Source organism: Larimichthys crocea, chromosome XXII (genome assembly GCF_000972845.2).
Source record: "Larimichthys crocea isolate SSNF chromosome XXII, L_crocea_2.0, whole genome shotgun sequence".
Taxonomy (NCBI): Eukaryota; Metazoa; Chordata; class Actinopteri; family Sciaenidae; genus Larimichthys; species Larimichthys crocea.
The window spans coordinates 14,093,925-14,106,371 of NC_040032.1; the positions used below are offsets into that span (position 1 = coordinate 14,093,925).

Genomic DNA, 12,447 nt, shown 5'->3' on the forward strand with positions numbered 1-12,447 from the left:
TTTCTTTCTGTCCTCGTCTGTCTCTTTTTACTTTCTCTTTTTCTTTTTTTCTGGCTCGCCTCAGGCTTGGGCAAGGGCACACTGCTGATGACAGTGAAGTGGAAAGTAGACAGGTTTGTGTTACCAATAACTACTTCCCCAGGCAAGCAAGCGAGCACCGAGCATCACCGAGTTTAGAGCAAACCGGCAAACAGGTCTTGTGAGTCCGACACTGCAGGCGAAGGCAGCGAGTTCTTGTTTCTCCTCTGCAGTATGAACCTGTTTAACTCTGACTCAGGTAGGTCAGTGCCAAGTGCCCCCCTCCCCTCTGGCTTTTAGCAGGGGTTTGACAAAACAGATTCACAGGGCAGACAGTGTGGCTCTGCAGTATGTAATTCACTGGGATACAATGAGACTATTTAGACTCAGATTTGCATGAGGGCGAATGCCTAACAGCTATTGAGCATGGATAATCTTTGATTTTGTGATTCTTTTTCATGTTAACCCACAAGACCTTTTAGAGGCCAGATAAAATTTGCAATGTTTGTAGAGACATTTATGGTCCCCAGAGGCTGAATCCACTAATCTTTGGTGATCCCCTGACATGGTTCAGACGCTCATCCCCTTCACGACAAATTGTGATTCCTCAACTTTTCCTCCAGCACTATCGTGTACGCCAGTTATAGGAACATTGAATTAAAGGACCAATGCATAGGATTTAGTGGCATCTGGCAGTGTGGTTGCTGATTGCAGCTTCTCACCCTCTCCTTCCTAGCAGGAAAAAGGAGGAACTATGGTGGACATAAAACATGCAAAATCTAGAGTCAGTGTTTAGTTTGTCTGTCCTGGGCTCCTGTAGACACATGGCAAGCATCTGTAGATACAAACGGCTCATTCTTAATTTAACAATTCTTATTTAAAGATGATTATACACTCAAGAAAACATAGTTCTAAATGTAAATCTGTAAAGACGGCCCCCGAAATGTTATACATCTTGCATTTTAGTTGAGTATTTTATTATTGATTATTCTTATATTTTTATATATTTTATACTCTGACAGTCTGAATTTGACAGCTGCAGGTACTAATCACCTTGCATGGTTAGGGATTTTCATTCAAAACTTCCTGTCGAATTATGAAACATGATGCACTGCTCTAGCTTAAACTAGAAAACGGTTTATAAAAATAAAATTCTTCTCCCACGACTAGCAATAAATTATTTACATGCTTCTCTGTTGTTACAGCGGCCATTTGAACTAAGGAAATAAAAACCTAAACCCGTATTTCACAGTACCACCTGAGGATATTTGAGCATTTAGGTGTGAATCAGAGCTTGTAAAATATTTGGTTTCACGGCCTGTAAATAGCTTCCATAAATGTCAAAGATGACTGTGTCCAATTTTCATAAACAAACAATCGACTTCACTGCAACCTGATTTGCATCGATCTGCAATAGTGTGTAGCGGTGTTTGTTTTACTTTAGTTGTGTCTAGTTTTACCTCATTTACAGACAACATGTGTGTGTGTGTGTTCAGTTATAACTGTGCTAGTTGAGTGTGTGTGTGTATGTGTGTGTTTGCTCTGCAGAAAGACACGGCTTACTGCATGGCCTGTTCCAAGAATGAATTCCTGGAGGCTTACAAGAGCTGTTGAATGAGATGGAGGGCTCAGGGCAGGAATGATGGGAGGGAAGGAGAGGAGGGAGGCTGCTCCACACTGTAGGAGGGTTGTCAGGCTCTCACTTACAGGCCTGATTAAATAACAGGATGCTTTATGAAAACAAGAACATTATCTGCCTCTTAAAAGGCCGGGAAAGGCCCTCTAATTGGCTTCCCCCGAGTCTCTGTGTTGCCGCCCGTCGGCGAGAGAAAAAAATCCTGTGCCATGCCCCGGCCACAAACTGAGAGAAATTATCAAGGACACTTTCTCTCCCTCGTCTACTCACATCAGCCCTGTAGGAATGTATCAACATACCGACACCGAGCCTACAAAAAGGCTGTCTTTTTCCACTCAAAGGAGGATTATACCTAACTGAATCTCTTGATTGAGTGCAATACAAACAATAAAGAGATAGTGGCCCCTCTGTGGGATCGGACGGTTTCTCATGTGGCATTTATATATATATATATGAAAAAGGCCGTCCAGATGTTTGGAGGAGTGAGAAGAAAGCATCAGAGGTGGAGTTTGGTATGTTTGTGTTCCCCGTGAGATCAGAAGAGTCCATCCAGCAAACTAACTCTCCCTATTTACATCCCTTTTCCTTGCCATGAAACCCAGGTGGTTTACTTAATTACACTTATTACAGGCAAGTGCTCCTAATTAAAGTATATCATGAAAGTTACAGCTGTAATTAATTTGAGAACTATTTCATATGCTTACTCAGCTTTACCTAATTATAGTGATTGTTCAGTGAAGCAGTAGCACCATTCGACTGAAGACGTGAAAAATGCTTATATTCACTGTCTCACACACACACTTAGAAAAAATGTAATAATAATTTCATTATTTATGTGTGTGAAATCAGTGACAACATTTTATTTGTGCAAACATGCATGATCACGTTGGTACTGGACTGTAAAATTGTAAGTCTTGAACAGCACACGAGAGGTGAAACGATTAGTTGATCAGTTATTTTGACAATTAATTATTTTGTTTAAGCAAATGTGTAAGTAAAAATGGCAAAAAAAATAAATATTTCAGCAATTCAATGTGAATATTTTAGCCTCTATGTATAGAACTGCATAGAAAATTTCAGACATTGGCGCCACCCGGTGGTAGTATTGTAAAAGACACCGTGATAGACGTAACGCATGTATCGTGTTTTTCTGTTTCCTGTTTTTATACTTCATATTCCACATGTTCATGTATGTAGTATAGCCAAGCAGTAATGTCAAAAACCTGCAGTTCCTCAAACGTCCACTTGAGGCTGGCTCCAGAAGTGAGTCAGTGTCCATAAGTCCCCATGTTTAAAACTTTACAGCAGAAATAAACATGTTCACAGCCTGGTACAAAAAACAGTTTTGGTCTCTATAGCTAATTTCATCATTCATGACAACTGTACTGAGGGTGAATTTATATAGAACTCACCTGTTCAAATTATATTAAGGCTTAAAGTTATGCACGATTAAAAGCATGCCCACTTTGAGCCTATGAGTACAGTTCATATTTTAGCCTTGAAGGTAGAATCAGAAGAAAGGTAGCCACACACACACACAAAGTAATGCTGGCCATCATGCTACACTAAGCTGGCTACCCATATCTTGGCTCTAGCTTCATATTTAGCACCCACAGTGGCTGCTAGCAAGGCTTTGTTTACTTTCTTCTTCCTGACATGTTGACTGGCAGTTAACCTTCAGGTTGGGTTTTAAAGAGTGAAATGGGAGGTCACGCGGTGGCATGTGTGTGTGCGATCGAGTCGGTCCTCTCGGATCCATCATCACTGCCATCACCGGCAACCACATCAGTCTCATCTGCCCCCCGGGGCTGTAGGCGCCCGCTGCCGAGCTCTTTGATGTTTCGAGGATGTGTTTAGCAAGCGATAGTGTATCAGATGACATTGGTCTTTCTCTTGTCACCTTGCGCTTTGCATTTCAAATCTATGTCACAGTGTAGCCCTGCTAATGAGAGGGGGCGAGGGACACGGGAAGTGCAGGGGAGAAAAGAGCGAGGGCGGGTTGAGCTTCGATACTGTGAGTTCTCTAAATGACCTCTCTTACCTCCAGACAGGCAGATCAGGTTCATAACTTTTTCCAGTGTCTCTCTCTCTCTCTCCTCTGCACCAGAGAGGTGGCCAAGCCCAGATTCTGGATTTAGTGTTTATATGTGTGTGTATGTGTGTATGTGTGTGTGCCAGGATGAATGGGAGGTAGAAGTAGGAGGAGGAGGAGGAGTGTGTGTGATTCAGGCCCACCCCCTCGGGCTCTATACTTTTTCCTGAGAGAGTAGAATCTGCTCACCTGCCCTGACATGCCTGCCCCGGCTCCTCCTGCCTCCCCCACCATCCTCTTCATACATTACTCGCCCCCCTCCAGCGGCCCCACATCAAAGTACCCCTGTGAGTAATGGATACCCAGCAGGGCCACACCCTTCCCTCCCCTAACCAACTCAACTGCCGCTCAAGCACCCGGCAATCACACAGCACACACACACACACACACATACAGCAATTATTCACACACAATTAGACTTAAATATACAGCTTCAGCGCTAGGTAAACAATATTTAAAGCAAAGCTGTGTAGTTCTGGTTAGTTTTGATGTAATTTACCAAACTATTTCAACATTTATATAAGTCTACCAAGAAACAGAAAGGAATGTAGTCACCGGAAGAGTTTAAAAGGAAAAGTTTGGGGTTTTTTGAAGTGGTGTTTTATGAGAGTACTTATCCACAGTCAGTGTTTTACCTACAGCGGGCGGCAGTCAGTGCAGCCCTGAGTTTGGAAAAGCAGATAGGAGCTAAGCAATGTACTGCTGTGGATGAGGGCAGCAAGAAAAGTATATTAGCCACTTAATAATCAATGAAGGTGTACACTATACAGACAGACAGAGACCAGACTTTAATAATAATAATACATTTCATCCAAACAGTAACACTAAAATCACAATAGACTGAGCTAAGCATTAAAAGCCTCCAAAGCCACCAGACTCCTTTGGCAAAACATTTTACCTCGCAGAACACAGTTGGTTAGTTTGCTGGTGTCATTGTGAGATTTTGGTCTTTTTAACATGTTAGTTTGGATTCAAGTTAGTGGTAGACCAGCTACTCTTTGTGGGCTATGAGGTTACATTTCTGTTTTTGTCAATGAGTCTGTTGGTTTTGGAGAGAGAGAGATATAAATGCTTCAGTTTCCCATCAGAAGAAGTTGTCTGACAGCAAGGTAAAGCAGTGAGAATGTGCTAAATATAGCAATACTTTTTGGTTTTTAGGTGGTTTGCTGCTTCCCTCCTCCTCAGCGGTACATCCAGCATAGCATCCATGCTCGTCCTCCTGTCCTGTCCGCTTCTCAAAACTATGTCCGTGCTTGACTGCTGTCTACCTACTTGAAATAACCCAAATTATCCCTCTAAAACCTTCCTGTCTTGATCTAATGCTTTGTTGCTTTGTTAATTAGTTGTCCAATCAGTCGAGGCACCCATCCCGAGCCGAGTTCTTCGAGATTTCTGTTTTTCCTCGCCACTGTCATCAAGTGCTTGCTCCACAGTCGAGACCTGCTCATGAGATAACGTGTGTGATGATTTGGCACTAAATATTTGTTCATGTCACACATTTTGAAGGGCTGACTATGGATTTTAGATAGATCTATATATGTTTTAATCTCCTGTTGTCAGTTGGAAAGCAGAGATGCACAAATCCTGTCGACTTTAAATTGGATGCCAACACAATGTCCATGACATCCACCCAAACTGCACCTGTTTTTAATGCCACTTTGCTCCCTTTGCCCCACACACACACACACACACACCTATTATCACCACCAGCCCTCGCCCCCGTCTGCTCCTCATTTAGCCATGCGGTGTGTCCCAGTCCCTCAGTAATGGTTCCAGTGTGTCAGGCCAGTCAGGAGAAATGACAGAGCAGAGAGTCGGCCTCAAACCTGTAGGCCCAGAGCTCTGTACTCTGTCATTAGACACTTTAATGCAGCAGCAGCAGCAGCAGCAGCCTGCTCGCCTCACTCCTCTGCCTCCCCTCCCTGGCTTTCTCTTTTTTCTTTTGCTCTTTCACTCTCACTCTTTATTCCCACACACATTATTCCATGGTATAATTTACTCATGCAATGAATGATGTGGATAGTCACGCTGGGAAAAGAGAAGTTAAATAGAGTCTAGTGCCATGTTTTAAAGGGGCAGGAAGGGTTATCGGAGAGCAAGGAAATGCAACATCAACAGGTTTATGGCCGTGTGCGGTGGTGTGTAATCAGCGGTAATAAAGATTTTCACTATGAGGACAACCATGCGCACTAATTAGCTTAAGTTGAGGTTGAAATGTCTTACTCGCTTACTTGTTGCACTGTTAGAAAATGTCACAAGAGGTAATTTAGTCTTTTTCTAAGTGATAAATGAGATTTTTTTTTAATCATTTTCTTGTTAGTGCTCCGTCCCGCCTTGTTCTGTCTTGCTTTATGCTGAAACTAATTCCTAGAAATGTCACGACACGAGGGAAGTGCCAGCTACTTCTGTAACAAGTCAAACTGTCTCACTCTATGTGCAGATTTATTCTTGTTAGCTGGCATATTAAAGAAAAACGATGGCACAATATGAGAATAAATACTCAGCCACATATATTGTTGCTGACTCCTGCAGATGATTGACTTTTAAACATACTCCCTGCCCCTTTAAAGGTCCAGTGGTTAAGATTAAGGGGACTTGAATTTTCACCAGTCCACCACTTTACACTCTCGTATGTTTCTACAGTAGCTCAGACTGGACAAACTACTTGGATCTACACAGATAAATCCAGCCACTGTAGTTTTCTTCTTCATGCTAAGGAGCTGAGGGTGAGGCAGGGTATGTCACTAGACACTGCTCCTTTAATGCAAACACTTGAATAAAACCTGCTGTCATAAAGTCAAAGGTTATGAAGCTACAGGGTCACACTTGGACTCTGAATATAGTTCTGTAATCATAGATGTTGAACTAATATAGCAGATGTTTCTCCATGGTAAGACTGAATGTGTCTCTGTGTAATATTCTCATTATTGCCATCTCCGTTACATTGGAACATGGCTGCAGATGAAGGGAACTTGCCCGCTGGATTGAATTGGCCTGGCTATGCCACCCGCACCACATTAAACCCATGACAAACACAGAGACATTAAGAGGCAGAGCGATCTTGTCAGGCGACGGAAAAACCTTGGCACATCCCTCATGAGAAATAAAGACTTTCAGGACGGTGTAGTTTGTCTCTGCCCCCGTTGAGAACACACTGTGACGCCAGGCCTGGCTCGCAAACCGCACTTCGCCAGGGATGTAAACAAACAGCGCTGGCTGGCTGGCTGACTGGCCCGTAGCAGGCCACCCAATGCTATGAGAGTTCAGATCACCGGCTCGATCTGGTGTTTATGCAAGATGAGCTGTGGTTGATGCTGCAGTCGGCCAAAGAGCCGCTCATACGAAGGTGGAAAATAGATTCTTGAGTGGTTTGTTTGTCTAAAGCATTTTCTCCTGTCAGCTTCAGTAGGTGTTGAAAATCTAAAGCCGTGACGCGTTGGATTTTTGTGAGATTATAGCGACTTTCATTAGAAACATGAGGTAATGTTGGTGAAACTTGGTGCAGAATATGTGATATTTTCAGGCTGTTCTCGGTATCCTTATTGATAGCGGGGAATAGTGGTTTTAAATATTTAGACAATCACAAGTCTAGTTGCGCAGTTTTTCTGGACCCCAACCGATCGGATTATTCAACTCTTATTGTCTCTCTTGAAACACAGGGTACCGAGGTTGATCTGAGCAATAATATTATTTGTTTAAACTTGCAGTAGATATTGTTACCAGCTTTTCACATGTATATATTGGTATTGGTGTATATGGAAAACATTGTTTTGACAGGATTCCTGATTCCTGGTTTGAACCTGTGTGGAGATTTCTATGTGTTGGGTGGGTTTTCCTCCCACAGCCCAAAGAAATGCATTTAACAGGTTAATTGGCGACTGTGAGTGCAAATGGTTGTTTGTCTCTGTGTGTCAGCCCTGTGATGAACCTGATGAGAATAAGTGGTTACAGAAATGAATGGATGAGATATGTGGAGTTAATTAATAATTATTAAATCCACTTAAAATGTAATTATTAAAGTGTTTGACAGCCACATTTCAGCAAAATGGGTGCTTATTTACATATATATATCTGAAGTATAGTGCACGATTACTCCTTAATATTCCTTTCAGCCCCAAAAATGTAGTGTCTGCTGGGCTCTAGTTTCATCAACACTTCATCAACTGTAGTTTAGTTTTAGTGAAAGGGGAACATCATCGATTTTACACATCAAAGTCTGTTTACAGGTCTTGGGCAGTACGACTGTATATATAAAGTCTTTTGTAGCTCCAGAAAGAGCTGCGAGAAGCCTGATGAATCGCCTCGAGTGATGCCAAGTGAAGACTACAAATCTTAGAAGGAAAGGCAATAATGTGGGTGTGTGGAGTTCAAATCCTCATAAGCTGTAATTCATGAGTTTAGCTTAGCATCATCATCATCATAAAGACTGGAAACAGTGAAGCTCAGTAACTAACATATTATATTAAGTTTGTTTTGAAATGTCAACAGAAATGTGTTTCAGTTTTTGACACGTTGATACGACACAGGTGTAAATAATAAATGGCTGAATTCCATTTAGCTGCTTCGGTTCCAGGTTCCTGTCCACGCTTGCTGACTGTCACGTTGAATGGAATGGCGCCATCTTTAATGTTATTAATTACACCTGTGCCTCAGTGTGAAAGAGGCCCTCGGGCTCAGCTCGGTAATGACACTGGATGTCTTACATTTTTCTGTTATGGTTTGTCACCATAGCTGAATGAATAGCCGTGCTGCTGCTGTGTACCTGTGTGACCTCACAGTCCCCTTCTCTCTTCTCTCCGCCTTCGTGCCCTCAGGTGTGTTTAGGTCTGTGACAGCTCGGCAGCGCGGAGAGAGAGAGCTCCGCTCACAAAGAACACAGCAGAAAACTCGTGCTACTAAAAGTAGCAGACTATTGTGGTCCTTGTGTGCGCTGTTTGTTAGTTTTCCAGCGATGACGTCGTCCTCGTTGTATAACTTTGCAGAACCGCAGTCATTTCCGATGCTGCAATTGTTTGCGCTCAAATGCCAAATAGTTTTTAATCACATGTGTCAAGTTGCACCTCACGAGGATGGGTGTTTACCTAACCACAGTGATGTCTGTTTCACTTCCGACCATAACAAACGTGGACATGTTGAAACCCTCGCTCGCGCCGGCAGTCCTTTTTACTGTAACTGTCTCGTTAGAGTCAGAGCTGCGCTTTTCATTGCTCCATTAAAGGTTAAATATATCTCCTATTAATCATGTAATGAGATCTCTCAGGCCTCTTCCGGGTGTGTGGCTCAGTGGAGGCGACCACACTGTGGTATTACTACTACTAATACTGAGATATAATAAGACCACAGCAGCAGCAGCAGCAGCAGCAGCAGGCACTGGAGGAATACATTATGTATATATTCTTGAACTGTAGGAGAAACTTCTCCACTGCTTGTGTCTGTCTTTGTGTGTGTGTGTGTGTGTGTGTGTGTGTGTTGGACCACAAGTCGGGCTTCCCTGCATTTATTACCACGATTAGAGGACTTTATGGGCTCAGTGCAGCATAGGGGAACTTTTGAACCCCAGGTAAAGCAAATTCCCACATGTCAAAGATCCAGCTTCTTTTTTTTCCCTTCTTCTTCTTCTTCTTCTTCCTCCTATGTGACCGCACCCCATTTTGGCCCATGCACGTACTACAATTACTGCTCTGATGAAACAGGGGAAAGACTGTTGCACCAGAGCTGGAAGCCAGATCAAAGAGGATATGTTAATTCTTTATCTGACCTCTCTCTGACCCTCAATACTTTGGCCTTTGGAAAATGTCCAGCGAGACAATGCTGCTAATGCTCAGCTACACTCTTCAGTGTGCATAAACACACACAGTGCCGCACACGTACACAAAGGAACCCTCTATGTCTTCCTCGTCATGCATTGACTCTTCTCTTTTTGAAGTGTTAAGAAAGTAATCAATGTCGCCACTCCACAGAAGAAGTTTCTCATTAACTTAACTGAGCGATGCTTGCACCTGAATGACTTTGTGTGTGTGTGTGTGTGTGTGTGTGTGTGTGTGTGTGTGTGTGTGTGTGTGTGTGTGTGTGTGTGTGTGTGTGCGTGCTCCTTCCTGCCCTGGGCGGCAAACAGTAGGCTAGAAATCACTGTTTATTGTTATGTTTGACCCGGCTGATTAGGTGTTTAAACTTGTTTCTTCTCCTCATTAAGCGTTGGCAGATGCCAAACACTTTAGAGCATGTGATGAGACGTCGACGAAAAGGCTTTGTTTTCTTTTCTCGCCTTCTTCTGGTGATGAAGTATCTCAGAGGTTTTTTTTTACCGGAGCGCGCCGATAACAAGAACAGCACTCAGAGACAAAGCGGGGAGTGTGGGACGCACACAAGACAAACATCGGGTCCACAGAGAGTCGTGCATACACAAAGGAATAGTGTCCTAACGGTGGCCTAATGCTAGCCACAAAGTTGTGATATTGTTACGCTCCTGATTTTATCTGCTCACCACTGAGACTGAATCTATGGACTTGTTTTGACATTTTGCATCGCTCTGTAGTCGTCCATGGTGAAAAACAATACAGAGGACGACTTTAAAGTGGCATCTCATCAATATTTTATCATTTTATTACAACACATGACATCTTATGAAGAAGTTATCCTACTCTGAAGTTCAATACATTTTTTGTGTTCACTTTCATCAGTGTCATAGCATGAAAATCTGTTATTGCAGCTTTATTGGGTGTCTGGTTTCCGACATGTATTGTATTCTGATGTATTTAACCTATAGAATTATGTTTTATTGACACCTATAGCTCTGTTAGACCCAACACTTAAATGGACAGAAAGATCAGCAGTGTACAGTACAGCATATTGTGCAAGTACACTCAAAAGCACTCTCATATCCCCAATATCTGTACTGTATATCACATATTTCCCCAAGCTCATGATTGATACTTTTAAATGTAACACAAAGAACAGATGAAGGGATGCTACTGCGTACAAAATTAGACAATGTTAAGGAAGTTATTAGTATAAGTAAACCATTCTTTGCTGTAATGAAAGATCACTGATGTGTCACCACTGAAACTTTCTGTTAGCTGTTAATGAAGTAATTAAACATATATAGGAACGGGACCTTTCAGAGACTAGTTTGAATACAAAATATCACTTATTTGCATGTTGGGTTGATGCCCCGCCTATTTGATTATTTTATTTTCCCCTCAATCAAATAACTCTTTATTATGTCTGCTTGCCAACAATAGAACAAACGTTTGGATTCATGCTGTGGCCTTTAGATTGCTGCAAACATGCTTTTTAGCCAGTGTGTGGCTTCCAGAGTCAGGTGGGAAAAGTGGCAGGAGGAGCTGTACTTTGCTCTGTGCTGTGAGGCCCTGCGGCTCAGTGCATGACTGCCACCTAGTGACGGTTTAAGACACTGTGTCCTCTGAAGTGATGTTGCGTTGGTGACAGGTTTTCCTGCTCAGCATGTTGTTTTTGTGCGTTATCCAGATCACAAACACTTTCTGATGTATGTCCCGCTCTCTGTCTCCTTCAGGCTCGCATGGCACTGGACAAAGGTGCTCAGGCTGTTATCTTCGATGTCAGTGATGATGCCAATGCTGCTGCTGAGGTGAGCGTGCAGACACGGCTACAGCTATATTCATTCATAAAGTATCTAAGATGAAATATTCATATTATTCCTGTTTCTTTCTGTTCCTGCTTTGGTCACACACAGCTGCGAGAAACAGACTCCCTTCCCCGTCCGGTCGTGCTGGTGGAGGCGGAGGATGCTGAGGAGCTGATGGGTTTGGTCAACAAGAACGAGGAGGCCAAAGTTCGCATTGAGATCATGATGGAGCAGCCTAGATGGGTAAGCACTGAAACAAATGCCCACACACACACGTCAGACTTTCCTTTCGTTGGCAGGAACAACAGCAGAACTGAAAGGGAGTCATGGGAAAGATATTTTACGTCATGTTAGCTGAGAGGCTTTGTTTACGTGTGAAACAGAATGTATTGATGTGGACTGTGGACATTTCACAGATTTACAAGATCTGAAAGACCACGTCATTGCTATTGTTCTTCACTTACACACAGGCATTCTTGAATTTGTATGAAAAACTATAAATATCTACTCTCTTTCCACCGTCTTTTTCCTTTCCAGCCACACTACGATGTGGGTATCCTGCTCACCATCGTCCTAGCTATTCTCACCATCATCCTAATCTTCGCTTTCCGCTACAAGTGCAAGTCCAACAGAACATGGGTGAGTAGAAGTGTAAAGCCTACAGAGACTGTCAATTTGAAGCAGCTTGGCTGGAGATCTTTTTATGAACTCTCACCTCTTGTGCGCGCAGGACTCTGTCCATCAGCAGACCATGCGGGCCATTAGCCGATTGGAGACCAAAACCTACAACTCCCAGGGTTGCTCTGGCTCTCAGCGCCACCGTGCTGCCTGGGGATCAGCCAGCAGCTCCAACTCGAGCCCCGTTTGTGCTATCTGCCTGGAAGAGTTCCAGGACGGGCAGGTAAGAGGATAGAGCGCAAGGAACCGGCTGTATCTGTAGATTAAATTATTCCTTATCAGCTATTTATCCTCAACTTTACCTCTGTTTCAGCATTTGAGGATCATCTCCTGTGCTCACGAGTTCCACAAAGACTGTGTCGACCCCTGGCTGCTACAACACCGCACCTGTCCACTCTGCATGCACAACATCATGGG

General features: G+C 43.1%; 1 protein-coding gene across 1 annotated transcript in view; it reads left to right on the top strand.

Moving 5' to 3' along the window:
* rnf43 (ring finger protein 43) overlaps positions 1–12,447 on the top strand; it is an 82,948-nt gene that overhangs the window by 64,835 nt on the left and 5,666 nt on the right. Inside the window, exons 3-7 of the mRNA XM_019254361.2 lie at positions 11,281–11,355; positions 11,461–11,595; positions 11,890–11,991; positions 12,083–12,253; positions 12,344–12,446. Coding sequence (XP_019109906.1) covers positions 11,281–11,355; positions 11,461–11,595; positions 11,890–11,991; positions 12,083–12,253; positions 12,344–12,446 — 586 coding nt within the window. The remainder of the gene's footprint in view (positions 1–11,280; positions 11,356–11,460; positions 11,596–11,889; positions 11,992–12,082; positions 12,254–12,343; position 12,447) is intronic.